This window comes from Chelon labrosus (genome assembly GCF_963514085.1).
Source record: "Chelon labrosus genome assembly, chromosome: 13".
In the NCBI taxonomy this organism is placed as follows: domain Eukaryota; kingdom Metazoa; phylum Chordata; class Actinopteri; order Mugiliformes; family Mugilidae; genus Chelon; species Chelon labrosus.
In genome coordinates, this window is record NC_140346.1 from 7,325,927 (window position 1) to 7,346,140 (window position 20,214).

The following is a 20,214-nucleotide window of genomic DNA, read 5'->3' on the forward strand; positions in this document are numbered from 1 at the left end:
TTTCACCAATTAAACCCACCTCAGTACACACACAAGATGTGTTAAAAAAAAATGTGTGTCCCAAAAACGGAAATAACAGTGAAACTGAGGAATTCAATCAGCGGAGCAGAAGAAAGGGGCTGAAGCTCATCGTCAGCTTTTCTGTGACAGACGAGCACCTTGTTTTATCTCACCGGCTCCTTACAGATTCACTTCACACACGCCTGCAGCGCACTGCTTACGCCGTCATGATGTTATTCATAACGTCAGGCAGAGGAGAAGTTGTGGCTGCTGATTCACATATTATTATTATTATTTCATTTAGCCTCTCCTTTTCTGTCTTGAGAGATGTTTTTCTGGAGGGTTTACAGTCTCTAAGCTGTCCTTTTCCTTCCTGTCAAGCCTAAAATAACTACAAAAAAAACCCAGATCAGGCTGAGGCGCTGGGAATCCGTGTCACAGGGAAGATGATGGAGGTGGCAGCTGCTAAAAACAGATCAGCCCTCTCTGGCGCTGACTGACGCAGCAGCATTCCCTGTGTCGTGAGAAATGAATTGCTTTTTCTCGCCGCCCTTCACTGGAGAGGACCGGAAAACTAACTTACGGTGGGAAGCTGCGGCTAAAACCCAGCGTGGGGTCGAGGGATTTAGAGCATTTGAAAGCTGTCTCTAAATTAAAAAGGGGGGGGTGAAAAAAAAACACTCTTACACTGCTGCTCCAAAAGATGTTTCTTTATTGGAATCATCTGAATTCACTGCCCAGCATACATCATCATGAAAACATCTGGCTGCACCTCTTTTCTGCAACATTTTTTAAAAAGTAAAAATCAAGCACACCAGCTTTAACTAGAGAATTAGAGAGGAGACGGAGGTGGCTCTCCTCTGTTTGTGCTGATAGTAGACATGTGGAAGTTTTACATTTCTTTCAAAGAAATCAGTTAAAAAAAAAAAAAATCATCTTCATCCTTTGCAACATAACATGTCCCTCTGTGTTTGGCTAGGCTTGAGCCCTGAAATAGTAAGTTACAATTATAAGACGACATTCAGTTAGTTTTGGGGCCACTTTACGCTCGCTTTTGCTTTCGACATGTGGTGTTGCTGTTGGGGTGCAATAAAACCTAAAACTGCAGTACATCGCCTCTACAGTGATTCTTCCGGGGTGCATATTATCCCCTGAGAGGGCGTGCTCTCATATTGCAGGTCTCCAGGCAAGACTCAAGTCAGACAAAATGAACCCCATGCCCAAATACACACAACGCACCGAGACTGCACAGAAACACAGAAACCAGCCGCCCATGTAAGATGCAAATTTACAGAAAATCTCTCCCAGAAACATCTCTGATCCACGATCCACAATCCACGTACAAACCACAAACATCGTCCTTTAATTATTATTATTATTATTTTTTTTTTATTACACACAGTATAGTTAGTGTTCATCTGGTAAACTGATCATATCTGTGCTCCTGCAAGTCTAACGTCAGGCTAAAACTAGAGCTGGCCTGAGTTTACTTTGTGCTCAACATCCATTAACAGTCATATATGTGATCCACCCACAAGCTAAATACAGTACATCTGGATTTTGTGCAAATCAAAAAAAAAGAAAAAGAAAAAAGAATAGTACCGGTCTGTTATTTTAAATTTTCAATCAAAAACCGAGGAAGTCAGATGGTTTGTTGACATTCAGCTCAACTTCTCCAACCTTTAATGCAGGATGTTTTGGTGTTCTTAGCACCCCTGGCCCATGACTCATCACTGCTCCTTTCACACACAATCGCGGTTAAGACTGAAAACCACACGACTCAGTAGTAAAAGGACTCAGTGAGCGTGTGTGTTGGTGCTGGAGCAGGGAGCTGGACCTAACACGCTATGTTTTTGGGGGGCGGAGGTGATCTGTTGACCCCAGTGTGGAGAGCTGGTTTTGAAACACACACACGCACACAGACACACACTCATTCAGGAGGCATTCCTCTAAACTTGTATTGGATGTGTTGTTGGTTGTAAACTGGCACTGGTCAAGAAAAGTACCATGTGGCACCGGAGAGAGGAGACTGACGTCCCTCCCTGGCTGTCACCGTATGGCTTCACGGGAAAGGTCTGGCTGAGGCGATGGGAGAAGAGAGGAGGAGGAGGAGGCCATTTGATCATATGAAACCGTTTAGAGGGTTTGTTTACATCGAGCCACCGGCAGAGTGTGCTTAAAGTATTAAAGTAGCCCGATCTGCCCTTTTTTCTCCCATTCCACGTCCCCGGTCCAGACCCTTCCCTGCAGACCCGCCTGCTGGCCCACTCCGCTTTCACTTCTCCATGAGAGACAGCTGGATGATGCGCTGCAGCTCCTCCTCTTCCTGCCGCCGTCGACGCTCCGCCTCTTCCTGCTCCCGGGCGGAGATCTCCATGGCGATGCGCAGCTGCTCGTCGTAGCTGCAGTTGGTCGTCTGCTTCTTGGAGGGCGTGGAGCAGAGGCTGGACGGCGGGCGGGGCTTGTGCTGGGGGGTCCTGGGCAGAGGAAGCAGAGAGAAATGTTGCTTTAAGAGACACGTACAGTAGGAATATAAAACTACAAGGCAGGAACTTAAATTTAAATTCAAACCCCAGCCAGAGAAGTCTACACAATGTTGATCAAGCTAAGGAGATCAGTTTACTGTAGGGATCAGTAGTGACATCGCTGGTCCCTGTGTCTGCCTGGGTTCTCATGCTCGTTAGGGTCACTGGCGTTTCTAAATTGGCTGTAGGTGTGCGTGTGAGTGTGAGTGGTTGTCTGTTTCTCTGTGTTAGCCCTGCGTTAGACTGGAGACCTGTCCAGGGTGTACCCCGCCTCTCCAGTTGACTGCTGAGCTTCATATACTGTAGGTAAAAGCTGCGCACTGAATCTAGAGGAATCTGTCCATACCACAATCTATTTACTACTGTCTCTTATATATCTGTGTAGATTCTCAGGTATCCAACTCATGGATCAAAGAGCCAAAGCTGAAACAAAGGCAACCGCACTTGGGTTTCCTTGAAGACGTTTCACCACTCATCCAAGTAGCTTCTTCACTTCTAGATTCATTAGGATCATCTAATCTAATACTGGGCCGCTAACAGACCCTAGTCATGTGACTCAAGTGTGCCCCCACACACAGATGTTCCTAATAAAAACCTAAACTCCTAACTAGTCTGCTAGAACTGAAGAAGGTGTGGTGAAACGTCTCTAAAAGTCCAGCTGCCATTGTATCAGCTTTGCTTAAAATGCTGCCCTCTTTCGTAATAACTTCATTTAGATTAGCAGATGGGAAGGTTTGAACCAAATGCTTCCATAACACCCACAGTCTTACCAAACAACCGTGAGGACAGACTCTATTCAAGAGACAGATAGGCCAGCAGAGAGCCAACAACAAAACTGTGATAATAAACCACTGTAAGGTCGATCCTCCAAGGACAGAATACAGTTTGCTGATGGTATAATTTTTGCTCAAAATTTCGTTCCCTTTTGTTCCCCTGGCATCACATAGTCCTAGATAAAAAGTTTCATAAGCTTTTAGAGGATTGCTTAATACGTGGACGTTCATTTAATTCACTTCCTTGGACGTTTTTCCCTTTTTATTACTTTTATGCACTGATCAGGCATAACACCATGACCACCTTCCTAATATTGTGTAGGTCTTACTTGTGCCTCCAAAACAATTGTGACTCATCAGAGAATGGACATGGGCCTTCTGAGGGTGTCCTGTGGTGTCTGGCAACAAACTGTTGTTAGTGGGGGCCTTTGGGTCCTATGGGTTGAGGGGTTCATGTTTTTTTAGTTGTTCCTAAACCGTTTGTTGTGTGTGTGTACCTGTGTCAGGCTGCATCCTGCTGGGGATGGCTGCTGCCATCAAGGAGCGTCACTGCTATGGGGTGGGGGTGTCTGGTCTGGTCTAGGTGGGTGGTACATGTCTAAGTAACATCCACGTGAATGTCAGGTTTCCCGGCAAAACATTGGATTGACACAAGATGGTCAATGTTGTTTACTTCTCCTGTCAGTGGTTTTAATATTGTGGCTGATCGGTGTAAATGCATTCATGGTCAATGACATTTGGCTTTTTTTTTTTTACAAAAACATCCCAAACTCTTTGCTGTCAAAGTGAAATCCAATTTGTTCAAGGTAATACCAACTGGTATACTATATAATGTCACTTAAGATTGATTTCGCTGCTGCACCACAGCACACCATCCAAACAGTTTACTGTAGAGGCAGCTTGATAGGTTGGATCTTGTTCATGGTCTACAAAAACACCAGCTTCCTCTACCATTACAGCTTTGGAGTTTAAGTAAACACCACCAAAGCAAAATGTGTCAAGCAAAAAAAAAAAACAAGTGAAAGAGAGAACAGGGCAGTGTGTGTTTATCCAGAGTCTCATCTACAAATAAGGACGACGGAGAGAGAAAACACTGTCTGGAGATAACGCCGCTAAAGTCAACTACAGCACTGTGTCGACTGTGCAAGTAGGAAACTCTTCTCATCCTCCGCTCCCGCTCTACCTCCCCCCACAAACACACACAAACGTGGCAGTGCACAGTAGATACGGGAGATGAGAGGAGAATGGCAGGATGGATAAGAGAATAAAGGAGGGGAGGACAGGACGGGAAAACAGGATGTGAGTCAGGGATGGAGAGAAAGAACCACATAGTGGGAAAAGACACAATGGAAGAGAATAAGACACTTAAGAATAACAATACATAACAGAACTGAGAGGAAGTTTGAGACAATACGGGTGAAGGAATGGCAGGATATATCGCCTTTCTCCTGACAGTCATGGAGATTCATGATTTCTTTTTTCTTTCTTTTTTTTTGAGGATTCTAGCTCTTTTGAAGATGAAAGTCTCATTCTGTTTCATTACTCGTTGCTTTTATTTAACTGCATCTGCAGCTCCTGATAACAGGAGTGGACTGAACTGAGGTGGGCGTTAAATGACAGAAGAAAGAAGAAAGCTCAGTTCTGACCTCTCTAGACGACTGGGGTCACAGGACAGGGGGTGCGTTCCCGGCTTGCTGTTGGTCAGTGCCTCCCAGATGGTCACCTGGACACAAAGAGGAGGCCGCGCAGGAAGTCAGAGAGCGAGCACAGGAAGTGGAAGGACAGAGGGGTATAGGGGAGTGTAGAACCACCGCATCCTCCCTCCCTGCAGACATTTTCCTGTTAATGTAAGTATCTCTCTCTCTCTCTCTCTCAAACGCTCACACACAGAGACAGGCGCATGACTTGATTAAGAATTATGAACTGAAAGTGAACTACATTGATCCTGGCTCTGGTTCTTCAGTACTCGGAGCCAGTATTAATACAACTACTGATACTGCCATTAATATTGATGAGAGGAACCTGTTAAAAAGTAGCTTCCCTTTCTGCCACTGAACTCTAAATGCACATCACACCATTTAGTTCCTAAAAATACATCCATACATACGTGTAGTAATGTCCGTTCATTTTCAGACTGATTACCATCTATGCTCCAGACCTTCTGGGGTTTATAAATAGGAGCATCTGTGGGCTTTGCTCATCAGAAACTCACATGACATGAGTAGCGTTCATGGAAACTACAACATCGTGACGTGTTTCAGAAGATGACATGCCCTAAGTTTAATCTGCATAATAGCCAAAGCTATAAAAGACCCAGTGCCGGCGGTATGATCCTTTAAACCTGTCCTGGCACGGACCTAGAGCTGTGATTAAAAGTGCCATCACCTTTTTTGGCACTGTTTGAGGCAGCAGTGCTCAGTACAGCCGGCTGCTGGAGACGTCTTTCTAAACTACGAGTGCAAATCCTCAGCTGCAGTCCTGCCCCGTCTCCTCTCCTCCTTCCCCTCGTATATCTAAGCTGAGAAAACTCTAAGGATGTTCTCTGACCTGTCTCTCGGAGCCTATTTATACCTCATTCACTGCACCTCTGGAAGAAGGCCAAGGACTATCGGGACCGGGATCTCTGGGATTTCAAAACAACACCTATCCTAAGGCAGCGTGGAATACAATGGGTCCAGGCTCCACGCATCAGAGCCAATGTATTCTACTTATTGATTTTACTTCACTATTGATTGTTTTTTATTTTGAAACTGGTTGTTTTTTGCCTACTTCGCTGCATAGATTTGTCTGGTCTTGCTTGACCTATTGGTGAAAGTATTGCTGTAACTTGTATTGGGTATTGTACAACATTGCTGATGTGGAAACGTTAGTTTTTGAATCATGAAAACTTTACGTCTCTGAAGTCTTAAGTCTCCTGGGCTCTGTGTCTGTTCCTACATATACAGTATACTCGCAGATACCTTGTTTGCTGCTGCAGTCTATTGCAGCAGTGCATCATCGACAGTGGCAGCCATATTGGTAGAGGGAGAACACACCTTCTAATGTCTGCATCAGGACAGTGTGCCTAGCCACAGTTAAAATAAACACAGCTTGCTGTTTTTATTTTATTTCTTTAACCAATTTTTGCAGCTTGGACAACTGAAAATATCAAAGATTTATGTTAAATGAACACACAGACAAAATGATCATGCATTTAATTTTGGCATTTCTTTAAGTAAAACATCTTAAAGCTGCACTAAAGTCTTGGATAAAGTCTTATGATTTAGCATACTCATGTAAATGCGGCAACAAAAATGGTCAACAAAATGATGGTGTTGAATGACTGTGGCGTTGACTATTTGCTTAAATCTGTGGTTGTAGTAATAGCTACTCTACATTTAAAGACTTTGAATGCTTTGTTAAGCTTTTCCAAAACTATAAATATTGTAAATAGTCAGCAACAGGATAAGTAATGGATGGAAAGCTTTGTTTATTCGTTATAACGTAATCTCCTGCCAACAGCTCAACCTGAGCACTGCTAAAAGGCAATCGTTAGCTGTCGACCTTACATGAGTTTGTGGGGTTAAAGGTTAAATAAAAACCGAAAACATAATTTAAATGAATGCTATCACAGTGTAGGAGCAAATGTCAGTCAGTCTTTCCTGCTTTTCGTATGATTTGGAAGGCGTTTACACTGCCAGCAAAACATTACATTGAATAGCACAACTGTAAGAACTATGAGTGGCTCAATTAACTGCCTAGCTACAAAAGTTATCATATAAGGTTGGTACCTTAAGACTGTGAAAATACAGAATTAAGACTACACACCTGAAAATCACATAAGGTTGTCTTCCTTAGTCAAAGTTTTTAAACTCGTGACAAGAGACGTAGTTCACTGAGCGGTTTTACGCAAAACTAAATGGTGACGACTGTGACTATCTTCCAACATATTCTTGTTAACTGACAGACATCATATGTGCAACTCCTGACACAAATCAAACGAAATCAAAAAACTGTCTCTCCAGCTATACGTGTCCTCTCTGTATGTGATGCAGGAAAATTTAAAGTTTGACTGGTGTAAGGACACTAAGTCATGTGATAACTGATTCAAGATGCCACAAGTCTGCGTGGCTAAAACAGAAGAGGATCACTCATGACTTTCACAACCATGTTACCTGATCGTATTCAGAGCCAGCCTCCAGCAGACTCTGCTGTATAGCGAACTGCAGCAAGTCTTCCTCCTCCTCCCTCATGCTGTCTCTCTGTTTGCCTCCTAGCATGGTGTATCCAGGCGGGGGCTCGAACACACACGGGGGAATCTCTCCAGCTCGACACGACACTGCAGCACACAGGGGGGAAAGCAAAGGGCAAGAGATGGGAAGGAGTGTTATGTGACAGTGAAGGAGACTAAGGGAGAAGAGCGGAGAGGAAAAACACAACAGAACTTTCTGAGCGAGAGGACGAGAAATACTGAATCAAAGAAGCCGGAGCTCATCACAATTTGCAGCGTGTACTTTCATAGGACTGTAACTCATCCACCGTTCATTTGTGCACCATAACATCAAGGATTTTCCAAAGAGGTTCCCTCTGAGCAGTGACACAATAAATTTTATCTCCCCTCTGCATGGCTGCAGTTTTAAAGGCGACTGCTGGGACTCTGATGAAGTGATAGGATGATGAAAGTAAGCCATAGCCTCGCTCACATACACTAACAACACAACCTTGCATTCGGAGCCAGTGATAAACACAGCTCGTAACTCTATCAGGCAACTGTACAGCGTGTTAGTGAACTGAAGTATGGTGGAGGTTCTGCAGTAAATGTTAGCGATGATTTACAAAACGACTACAGAGGATGAAGCTCCACAGCCAGGACTCATCTGGAGTGTCATGAGCCGATGACGACATAGGAAGGAAAAGTGAATGATGGTGTAACGTGGCATTCGTGGTTCTTACTGGTGGAGCTAGAGCTGGAGACGCTGGAGGAGTCACTGCCCGGAGAGGGCGTGTCTGTGCCTGGGGTGTCCCTCTGTCCGTCCCCCTCCACTCCCACATCGTTGTCAGCACGGACGCCGGTTCCCTCCTCACAGCCGTTCAGGTTGCTGAAGGTGATCCTAGCGTTTAGGATGTGGTAGATTGGGATTTCTGCAGGGACAGAAGAGAAACGTGGTAAAAGACACTTTCAACAGCCTGTGTCTCGATGTCACTCTCATTCTACATTTCCAGTTTCACTTATTAATCCTTTCTGTCCTTGTTACTCCCTCCGTCATTCCATTATTTTTCCCCGTCCACCTGTTTATTAACTTTTCATTCTCCTGTCATGCCCTTTGTTCAACAAGCCAACTTTTAAACTCCTTCCCTTCACTCGTCCATCTGTCTCACTCTTCCCTGCGCTCACCGATCTTGACGGGGAAGCCAGGCGGCAAGCGCAGAGTGATGAAGTCCCGCAGCTTGGCGAACAAGGCGTTCGAGATCGCCATGAGATCGATGATAGGCACAACTTGTTCTGCCAGGGAGAGAGGATGGGATTCGCACAACCACAACTTGGCTTTAAACCTGAAAACAAGAACACACACACACACACACAGTCTGGTGAGGATACTGGTAAAGAGTTAGAGTAGGGTATCACAGAAATAAACTCTTGACTCTGGAGGATTTAAATAAATATTTGTCCCCATGTATCGCTGACTGAGTCAGTATAACGGTGGCACTGGTGGCCTACTGATAAATCAGTTTATATTGCGCTATTAACATATTTACAGTATTAAGCACTGGTTGTCTGTGGCGACATTCAAATTGTCGATGCTATCAGACGATGGGAGCAGAGATTGCTGCTGATGCAAACCTAACTTTTCCACAGCTGTGGCTTCACATTAAAAGCATTTAAGTGGCAACTTAACACACGTTGACTCTTATTTTGAGGTGGTCAGGTGGAAATGCATTGTGTTTGGTCAGTGAGCTTTGAACTTGGAACTGCTGTCAAAAACAAATATTATAGGGAGTTATGGAAGAAGAGGGAGCAGCCACAGTGAGTTGTTGGATTAAAAGCTGCAGGCGGCAGGCAACACACCCCCAGCTCCTTTCACTTTGTCCTCCTGCTTGTAGAATCGCAGTTGCCCACAGAGTGATGGACAATTGCAAATTGCCATCTAACTAAACTGTAGTATTAAGCTACATTAAAAAAGTATCGAATTTACCTGGACTGAAATGTTTGAGATGGCCACTTTAAATAGGGTTTAAAGTCGTTTATGTCCTCATTCAGACACCGAGCTCTTTGTCCAGAGGTACACAAAGACACCGATTACATCAGCTAACACTGACTGTCCACAAGCTGCTGAGTCATGTTCAAACCGAGGTCAATCAATTCTTTCTCATTTGTTCAATAATGGTCTGAGATGCAGCTCTGCATCCACTGAGACTTCATCCTCATGATGTCTTGTCACTCAACAACAATGAAGCTGACAAGTGAAAGTGACAGACAGACCAACAGTCGGTTAGTGGTTCTGATGGGGAAGGCAGGGGCATGAGCTGTGTTATGAAGTCAAAATTACATTTTTCATATTATCCTGTTATCTAATGTTATGTCTGTGGACAGTTTTTCAACTTCTCTTTAATTTCATTCATTCATCCATCTTCTGTAACAGCTTGTCCTGTGAAGGGTCGCAAAGGGGCTGGATCCTATCCCAGCTGTCATCAGGCGAGAGGCCTTCACTTTAATTTCCCTATGTATTTTCTTTTTCTTCATACTCCCTAGAGGACACAGCAGGGTTCATTTCATTTCATTTTTAGTCTGGTTTGTTAATATACTGGAGCGAAGATGAAGCTCCAGGAGTCATCCAGTCATAGCTGTGTGACAGACTGCTCAAACAGAATACCTCACTGCTTCACTTGACACCAGATTTGTAAAAATCTGCTGACGTGCATGATGTATGTGTTCGTCTTTCATTGTTTAAGACTGTCTTTTACCTCAGGATCTTAGTGGTCAGCTGCCACGGACGGCCGATTTTACTCTCACTCCTCTCTGTCCATCATTCTGTCAGCTCTGTCACTTGGCAGAGAGTTTAGAGGGCGACATGACTGTATGCGCAGCTGCCTGTCTGTTTCCCTGTCTCTGTCTGAGTCACCTCTGGGTCTTGGTGGTGAGCTGGCACGGGTGGCCGATGTCCCTCTGAGTCTGAGACGAGCTGGGGTTGAAGTATTCCTCGGCCGTCAGCGCCGAAGGGTTTGTCACCGCAGGAGACGACATCTGGGTCACGAGAGCCTGGAGAGAGTAAATGATTAGTGATTAAAATGATGTTTAAAAACCCTGACGCAACCATGTATTTCCATTTTAAAGACAGTGAATTATTTAAAAAATTATCAGGAGTATGTTTCCTACTGACATTTTCAACAACTCAATGAAAGCCTTGCACTCAAGCACAAACTTAAGAACTGACAATGCAGTTTCTCATTTCCGCATTCATCCTTAAAGCTGATGGTTGTCTACTCTAATAAGTAGCTTGCTGTCACCTGTTAAGCATGGTACGACATCATTACTGATACAGGCTGCCACAGAGTTGTGACACAGTGCAGAAATGCCATTGTAATCACAGTCGGTACCTCTCTAAAGTTTAGTGTTTGGCAAAATTTGAACAAAACCACGCAAGAGCTTTAGTCGCATAAATATATCTGAAGAGCAAACATCAAACTGAATAGAAAAGCTTTTTGTGCGGTTAGAGGTGTTACAGGGTGGAAAAGAGCAGAGGCGACAGCAAGCATGAAAAGACGGAATAGAGAAAGAGGGAGGAATGAGTCATAGACGCTCCCCGGCAGAAACAAATTAAAAAACATAATCAATATTTGAGAGCAGGTTGGAGCCTCTGCGTGACTGTTTCATGCGGCAGGGATGCTCTCCTGTTGACACGGTGGACTCGACAGCCGGGATTCATGCACTGCCTGTCCATCAGAAGAGTAAGTGATGGGGACAGTGCTGAAGATGATAATTAATTTATAGAAGACGCTGATTATCAAGGTTCTGACTGTGATTACTATCGTTGCTATGATGGATATCTGCCAGATCCAATCAGGATGTCGGGAGCAGAACCTTTCTAAAAAATGCGTCTCCAAAATGTCAAAAACATTTTGCGCAAGCAGAAAAAAAAAACATCTACAGCGCCATTTAAAAGTATTTCCACCCTCAGAGTTTCTACATTACTGCATAAAAATTACTCAAAACATCAGTGGACAAAGAGAACCCAGTCAAACAAATGAAGTATCACACCTGTGTTTATTCAAGAAAATGAATCATTTGTACAGATCTGTGAGGTGCAAAAGTCACTCCCTTGTGCAACAATGACAGCAACTAAACATCTCCGGTAACTTCTGACCAGTCGTCTACAGCAGCTTGGAGGGACTTCAGTCCATTCCCCAGCCCAGAACCGCTTCAGTTATGAGATGTTGGTGGGTTTTCTCACATGAACTGTTTCCTCCATGTCCTTCCACAACATTGCTATTGGTTTAAAATCAGGACATTGACTTGGCCATTCCAGAACGTTCATTTTGTTCTTCTTTATTTTGTAGAATGGTAAATTGTGTGTTTGTGGTTGCTGTCTATCTGCATGCAGCTACAAGACGGGTCCATACAAGGACATTACCACCCCCATGTTTCACTGACAGGGTGGGGAAAGGATGTAAACCAAACAATTGTATTTTTGTCATGGTTTTGAATTTTGAGTATTTTTCTCTTTTTGGTTGTCCTTGTGTTTCCAGGTTTTATTTTGTAAAGGTCTTCCTTGGTGTTTCTTGTCTTGTGTTACTTCCTGTGTTTCCCCCTCTTTGATTGTTGGATTGGTTTCTCCTTGTGTGCTCTGCCCTCATTAGTTTCACCTGTGTCTCGTTAACCCCTCTGCCCACCTGTATATATAGTCCTGCCTTTCCCTTTGCCTGCCATTTTACCTCTGCTCTGTCTGACTGTTCATTCTCTTGTCTTTCTTGTGTTCTTGAGCTTTGGTTTTGGTCCTCACCTGTTTTTGTAGTTGTGTTTTTTGGATACCCTGCCTTTCTTTCTTATTTTTTTCTGTGCCTTTTGTTCCTGCTTTGTAAGCTATCATTAACTGTTACTTTGAGCTGCTCACACTGCCTCCCTAGACTGCGTGTCTTGAATTTGGGTCCTCCCTCCCTTGCTACTATACCTGACATTTTTGGTCTCATCCGTCCACAAAACATTGTCCCAGTAGTCTTTAGGTCTATCCACATATTGTTTTCAGGCAGCAATGTTATTTTTGGAGAGCAGTGGCTCTGTCCTTGTCACACCGTGGTTGTTCTCCTGATGGTGGATTCATGAACATCAACATTAGCCAATGTGAGAGAGGCCTTTAGTTGCTTTACGAGTTACCCTGGGGGACTTGTGTGAAAATCTGCCGATGTTTCAATGTAGAAAACTCTGAAGGGTGCAAATATTGTAAATATACCGTCTACTCACCCCGTTGTTAGGTCCCATGTGTTGCTCAGCAATGCCAAGGAAGTTCTGCAGTGGGGTCTTCCCACCTGCACAGAAACATAATTGCACAATCACAATGTAGAAACTGTCCTGTGGGTTTTACACTCTTGAGTTGTTCACTGTGAGGTGAGGGGGCATAGCTTTATTAATCTCCACAACAGAGATATAACACTGCTGAGATGCACTCATCATCCACTAAGAGTAGGTCTGAAATAAACATGGCCACCCTGAAGCAAATGAATTTAATAGAACTGTATTATGCGTTTCAGTAGTGAAGCAGGACTACAGTTACTAAAATGTGTGGTCTAAATATCAGTAGATCTTACAGCTGAACTCAATACGCGAGGAACTGTAGTTGGACAATGGGAAACCCTTCGTCTGGAGAGTATTCTAACTCCCACCAGTTTCTGACCTTTTCCTGCTCCGCAGTTCACTTGACTCATGGCTAGCGATCATGTTCCCATTTTTCTTCCTATAAACATATTTCTCTGTCCCATCCTGTTCAAGATGAAAACTAAATGCATCACCACCACATGACCCTGACTTTAATACTCCAGAAATCCAAAAAAGCAGAAAGGGCATGCTTTGTGGGGAAATATCGCCGCCAGTACATACTGAGGGAAACAGGCACGACAGTAATCAGACAACAAAATAATCAAAATCATGTTCATCTATTGAGGAAAAAAAATGAAACTGGAAACATTAAACATCTAAACAAACAAACAAAAAAATCATGTACATTTCTACACATATTCCATCTATTCAACTCAAATCTCCACTAAAAAAATTGACCCTCTGATTTCATCACTCAAAACATTCTTTCATTCATCTTCATTCTGGTTTTCCCATGTACCCTCCTAGAGTCTCCGATCCCTGCTACTCCCACCCGCCCTGTCTGCAGCAGTGTCACCTGACCGTCTCCACCTGCATCCACTTCTTCTTCAGTATTTGTCCCACCGCTCCACTGCTCATCTTCTGCCAGACTGTCGTTGTGCTTTCTGTTTGTTCATTCTCTGCCTGTTTATTGACTCTGGACTTTTGCCTTCTGCTTTGTCTGCCTGCTTGGTTCCTTGTAGGAACATTTGTACATGCTGGTACATTTCTTGTTTCAATACCAATTTGAATCCATTCAATCTACATTAACACATAAATAACCCACTCTAATGAAATGAACAATGCACATGCACCTATCCGCACTGGGTGGATGGCACTGTTTACAGTTTATTTAAATGTGGAAAGAGTAGCTACTGTCTAGGCTTTCAAACCTGTGAGCAACTTGCAAATATATGAAAATGTCTAAGTGTTGTTTTGTGATAGCGCAGACAATTATTTTCAGGCAGCCTGGACCTGCCTGCTGCTAAACCTTAGTGCACACTGCTGCCCTGCCCCTATCTGTCTAAGTAGCTTGAATGTCCTATGCTGTTGTACATACAGTATACCGAAGAGCCATAACATTATGACCACTGACGGGTGACGAGAATGGCGCTGATTTGCAATCGTTGCAACTGTCAGTGGGTGGGATATATCAGACAGGAAGTCAAAAATTTGCCCTTAGAATTGATTTTAGAAGCAGGAGAAATGGGAAAGGGGAAGGATTTGAGCATCTTGATGGTGAGACACCTGAGTCAGAGCGTCTCCAAAGCTGCAGATCTTGTGGGGTGTTCCTGGTCTGCAGTGGTCATCAAAAAATGGTCCAAGCCTTGGACGCTAAAGTGTAAATATGACACGTTTCTCCCTAACAATGGACTTAATAATTAAGTAAGAAGCAACATTAGGTTTGGTGTATGACACTGGCTCTGTTTCTAACTGATATCTAATTCATAGCGGCGTAAAGTGCTCAATAAAAGACGTTCCAAATATGAAATCGCGGTTGTTCCAAGTTTGTCATAAACGTTGTCTTCCAGCACACTAAGAATGTGAGTATTAAAAATACCGAGGCATTTAAAAGGATTTGGTTTGGTTTTGGAGTGCATGGGAATACAACCAGCTGCTGCTCATTTATATACGAGCAGCAAAGAAGGCATGACCAGCTTGTTAGCGTGTGGTTTGGATTTTCAGATGGGACTGGTGCTGTGGTTGAACTGATTGAGTATTTAAAGCACAGCAAAGGTCATCTGTGTTAATGTTAACGGCATTGTAACCTGGTTTTTGAAACGAGCATCTTCACCTTTTGCTTGGATACAGTACATACTGTATGTGTCTGTCTTAGGATATTTAAAAGCACTTTAGGGTTTTTCCCAGTGTTAACAAAATGATGAAATGTAGCAAAAGGGAAGGGCAAATGGAGTGAATCACTCATTTAGGAGTCAGTGCACCGGGTCCAAAAACACTTTCCTCCTGCACATTAGCAAAGTGCAGATGGGGATTGTGACCTGGGAGAGCGGAGCCCTCGGAAGAGCGTGTGATCGTTGATCCTGTCTGACAGGGACAGTCCAGGGAGGGAAACCTGCTAATCCTGTTTGATTTATGATCTGGACCAGAAAACGAGACTGGGCCACAGAGTGAACATTATGGACTGTTAGCCGGAGCCTCGGGGTGATCTCATCGAGCTCAGGTGAGAGGGATTACTCATCAGTGACTCTTTTATCAGACATGTCGCAGTACTTAGGCTTGGGGTGGGGGGGGGTTTTTATGACGGCACAGAGGTGATAATGGAGAACTTCAGCTGCTGCAGCTGCACACAAAGAGCACCCTGGTGGTCAGAGAGGCGATGATGTGAAATGCTCTTGTGGTACTTTAGTGTTGTCCAAGTAAAGCAACTTACCTTTTGTTTTGTTCTTGTTCTGGTCTGAAAGATGGTCGGTTCTGGTCCTGGTGATCAGCTCAACATTGGATGCTGCATACACCTGAAAGACCAGACAGTGGACTCTTGTTTTCTGCTGACATGTAATTATAATGACAAGTGTAAAGTCTTCTTTTTGTTTCATTCTTCTTTTTGTGACTGTGCCAGAAATATACAAACACTGTATTTTCTGTTCCCTCACACCCTTATTATTTGCTAGTCCGCAGGCCAACATGCGCGTTCTACAGTCCTCGGCAGAGCGCAGGAATTCTTCACTGGTGTCCACAAAAATAAAACCCTGATTAAAAATTGAGCAGGCTGCTGCCTCTAGGTTTACACTTGACGACAGACGCGCGAAATGAAGAACTAAAAAGCTTCCCGGAGCAGAGCAGCTCCGCAGGAGTTGTCTGTTTGACACTCTAAATCAATGATGTAGAAAATAGTTGCTTTTCAGGATGCAGTATTTTACTATACAGCCTGTCTGAAGTGCTTTTAAAAGCTCTAGTAACAGATGGTCCTCTGTGTCTGACACTTGTCTCCCATCGATCCCTCCTGGGGTCAAGAAAACAAATGAGGTCAAGGTAATGCCTGCGTGGCAGACAGGCTGCTGTCTTTTTAAAGGTTTTATTTGAGGGGCCACCTGGTGTTTAATGTGCTCGTGCAGCATTTTCATCTGAGGGAAAAGAATTTAAACAAAATCACCAAAATGGTTGGGTATGATTCATTATGGAAATTAAACACTTCAACTTAAAGTGAAATTTCGGAAATATCCGACTGAGTTCTGACAGCAGTGGTTTCTCTGGAGAGTGTGAAAAATCAGTGAGCTGTGAGAGCTCTACCTTTGCTTCATAGCCATTCACTGTCTCAGTCTTCTCGCTCCTCCAGCCCAGGATTCCCGTCTTATTTCTGCAACAGAGATTCAACACATAACGCATAAGTTCATTGTGATCTCAAAACTGCCCCAGTCAGAATTCGGTTATTTGCCAGCCCTGACCAATCTGCAGATAAGCACTTTATTCAGAAACAATAACACATTACGCTGGAGAGTAAAATCCAGTCCCCAGACATGCTTTTGTCTCCATAATATGCTGCCTGGAAACATTGCTTCCATTGTGCTTGTTTGTCTTCAGTGAAGATCAGCAGCTGAGTGCGCGATTAGGAAACCTGCCCAGGAGTTAGTGAGGCCCGTCCTATCTTTATGATCACTCACATTACTGAAATCCTTCTGGAAAAACCACAGAAGGTGTTCTCAAGGATGATCACCTCCTTCACATTAGCTCTTATATACCTGGAGTAATAGTGTGATTGAAATAATGTCACGTATGTTACACATCTTGACAAGAGATTCTGCAGGAATATTTTGCTCAAAGGATTGCAATATCGCAATATCGCAAATGTTGTTGTCAAGACTTACTCAGGATTATCTCAACGCCAACTAGATGGATGTTTGGTACAGGCATTCAGATCCCCCTTCAGATGAATTATAATAATGCTCCTTTACTCTGATTTGTTTACAAACCTGCACAACTAATGACATCTCCCTGATTCTGAGATGTACTTTGCTTTGGATATCGGCTCGGCCTTCAACACTTCTACAGGACAAACGCTCCCAGCTGACCATGCCTGCCTCCATCTGCACGTGGATCACAGGCTTCCTGTCTGACAGGACGCAGCATGTGAGGCTGGGAAAACACATCTCAGCACGGGTTCCCCTCAAGGCTGTGTCCTTTCACCTCTGCTCTTCTCCCTGTACACCAACAGCTGCACCTCCAGTCACGAGTCTGTCAAGCTCCTGAAGTCTGCAGATGACACCACCCTCATCGGGCTCACCTCTGATGGAGATGAGAGCGCCTACAGACTAGAGATTGACCTCCCCATCATCCTGTGTGACTCGACAGTCAACACTGTGGACTCCTTCCGTTTCCTGGGCACCATCATCTCCCAGGACCTCAAATGGGAGCTGAACATCAGCGCCCTAATTAAGAAATCACAGCAGAGGATGCACTTCCTGCAGCAGCTGAAGAAATTCAATCTGCCAAAGACAATGATGGTTCACTTCTACACTGCCATCATTGAGTCCATCCTCTCCAACTCCATCACCACCTGGTATGCTGCAGCCTCTGCTAAGGACAAGAGCAGACTGCAGCGTGTCAATGCTCTGCAGAGAAGGTGACTGGCTGCAGTCTGAAGTCTCTCGACGAGCTGTACGCTTGCAGGACACAATCTTAGCGTGCAGCTAAGATTGTGGCCGATCCCTCTCACCCTGGACACAGACTATAACTTTAAAAGACTCCCCCCCCCGCAGGCGGCTGTGATCCATCGGGTGCAGGACCACTAGCATGGCGAACAGTTTTTTTCCCACCTGCAGTGCATCTGCTGAACAAGGACCCCCCCCCCCCCCCATGAACACATCAAACCCACCACCATCCCACTGTAAATGTTCCTGTTTATACAGTATCTTTTTTTTTGTATATTTAAGAGTGTATACATTAAACTATTGCTATTTTATTTTATTAGTTTTTTTATTTTATTTATGCACACTGTGTGCAACAACACCAAGGCAAATTCCTTGTATGTACGAACATATTTGGCAATAAATATGTTTCTGATTAGCAAACTTTTACATCTTAACATACTAAACTAAGATGTGAATACCTGCTAAATGGCATGTTATAACCATGACGCCACGCTGACTTAGCTTAACATTTTGGTTATATGGTTATATGTCTGCATTAAAGTTATTTACTCAGAGTTCAATAAACTTTCGACCTGCTAGTCCAGCTCCCAAACAGCAAAACTGCAGTGTTGTAGTTTGTGTGCGAGGCTCCATAAAGACATATATTAACTCCAGAGGTAGATGCCCTGTCTGTGGTGCTTGACAAAGTGGATCGCTCTAAAGCATCATAAAAAGATTATTGGCATGTGGACAGGAGTGCTGACTGAGGAAAACGCACAGAGGTGACACAGAGGCCCAAGTCTGACAGGGAGATGATTACTCCTCCATCCACCACCTCTCCTTGCTCACTTTATTATTTATTTTGGTTAACACATTCACTTCGGACTCACTGCGTCTCCCCGTGGCCTATTTTTCTTTTTCTTTTATTCCTTCCAGTCTCTAAAACCATCAACACTACCCTAGTTACGCTTACATATTCCCTCCATAGTCTTGTGTCCCATTCATCTTTCTCACCGTTTCTCCCTGCACATCTTCCCTTCAACTCTCTCTGACCCATCCTTTTTTCTCTCCCTTATTCCATTTCTTCTAAATCTCTCCTGCCTTCCTTTCTTCTACCGTTCCTCCATCCTTCTCTGTCCAAAACTTTCACTGTTCTCTCATCCCTTCGGTCTGATCTCACCACCCGACCAGAATAAGATAAGAGATTTGTCCTCTATGCCCCTGTGTGCTCCACTTCTCCCTCCCTCCGTTCCTCCCTCCTTCCTCTCCTCCTTATCCTGTGTACCTCTCCATCTCCATGTTCATCGGCCCATTCTACTTGCATTGGAGTATTGAGCCTTTTTGAAGTGGTCTGAGTCGGACCAGACAGCCTGAAGCTAATTTGTTCCTCCACATCAAGCTTAGTTCTGCAGCTTTATTGGGTAATTTTAGGGGTGGAGAGCACAGAGTTCACAAAAACTGGCTATTTCTGGTTAGATTAAAAATCAATGACTTTAATCGACCCAGCGTAACTGTGACTGGATTTCCTTGACGTTAATGAATTCAAGTTTTCATTTGTGACAACAGCAGTACCTCTTTCAAATGCTTCGTTGCCTCAAATGGGACTTTAGAACGAGCTGTTCCACTGACTCTCATCACAGGAACATTTCCCCATCTATCTTAACGCAGTAATATAATGTTTTCGATGAACTCCAGCCATTTGTTTTGTTGACTCCACTTCCCCCCACCGCTGCTGCTTCTGTTTGTGTTTTCCGACATTTTCTAAAATGCTCTTTGACAGCCACCAGAGAACGTGCCTGAACTTGTTCCACTCAGCTGTGGGTTGCAGTGTTGGAGACGGCGACAGACAAACACTGTGACAGAAACTCAACTGTAACAACAAAAGAGTGATTTTCTCCACTCAGGAAAAAGAAATAGCACAAGAGCAGAACACGTCCTGTGGTTGAACTGCTTTGTGTTGTACAGAGGCTATCATTATATTTCTGCATGTTCTGAACATTGCTGCATGATATTTTTTCACAGGGTTCATCCTTTCATGTAAAGATTTTTGGGTTTAGTTACAAGCAAAAAAAATAAATCTTGTAATGTATAAATAGATTCTGTGCACATCACTGTGGCATCTGACCTCTCAAAAGCAATGTTGCGGGTGTCCAGCTGAGTGGTCACCACCGGGGCAGACAGCCTGGCTGCTACCTGCTCATCGCTGGGCTGCATCGCCCCCAGAAGACCCAGCCCGGCGGCAGTGCTGCTGCTGGCGCCACCATTCCCCCTGCCAGGTGAGAGCGCCTTAAGGGATGAGACGCACAAGGTCTCGCAGAACACCAGCTGTCTGTCATGGTCGACCTCCATCACCTCTGCGCTGGAGTCTGGAAGGACGAAGGTTAGGAGACGGGATGAGAATTAGAGCAAGAGACGCGTGAGATGACATGCGAAAGTGCAAGTAAAGAAATGTCAAAGAGGCGAGGGTTGTTGCCAAGAGACTGCAGAAGCTGTAGATGGATGGA

General features: G+C 44.1%; 1 protein-coding gene across 1 annotated transcript in view; it reads right to left on the bottom strand.

The window, feature by feature from the left end:
- Positions 1-590: 590 nt before the first annotated feature.
- Positions 591-20,214, bottom strand: part of ankrd13b (ankyrin repeat domain 13B) — a 43,694-nt gene continuing 24,070 nt past the window's right edge. The window contains exons 6-15 of the mRNA XM_084559083.1: positions 19,836-20,076; positions 16,374-16,440; positions 15,517-15,598; positions 12,735-12,799; positions 10,399-10,535; positions 8,673-8,830; positions 8,231-8,419; positions 7,453-7,616; positions 4,945-5,021; positions 591-2,477 (exon numbers count right to left, since the gene is read on the bottom strand). Of these exons, the coding sequence (XP_084415209.1) occupies positions 2,276-2,477; positions 4,945-5,021; positions 7,453-7,616; positions 8,231-8,419; positions 8,673-8,830; positions 10,399-10,535; positions 12,735-12,799; positions 15,517-15,598; positions 16,374-16,440; positions 19,836-20,076 (1,382 nt within the window). The 3' untranslated portion in view covers positions 591-2,275. The remainder of the gene's footprint in view (positions 2,478-4,944; positions 5,022-7,452; positions 7,617-8,230; positions 8,420-8,672; positions 8,831-10,398; positions 10,536-12,734; positions 12,800-15,516; positions 15,599-16,373; positions 16,441-19,835; positions 20,077-20,214) is intronic.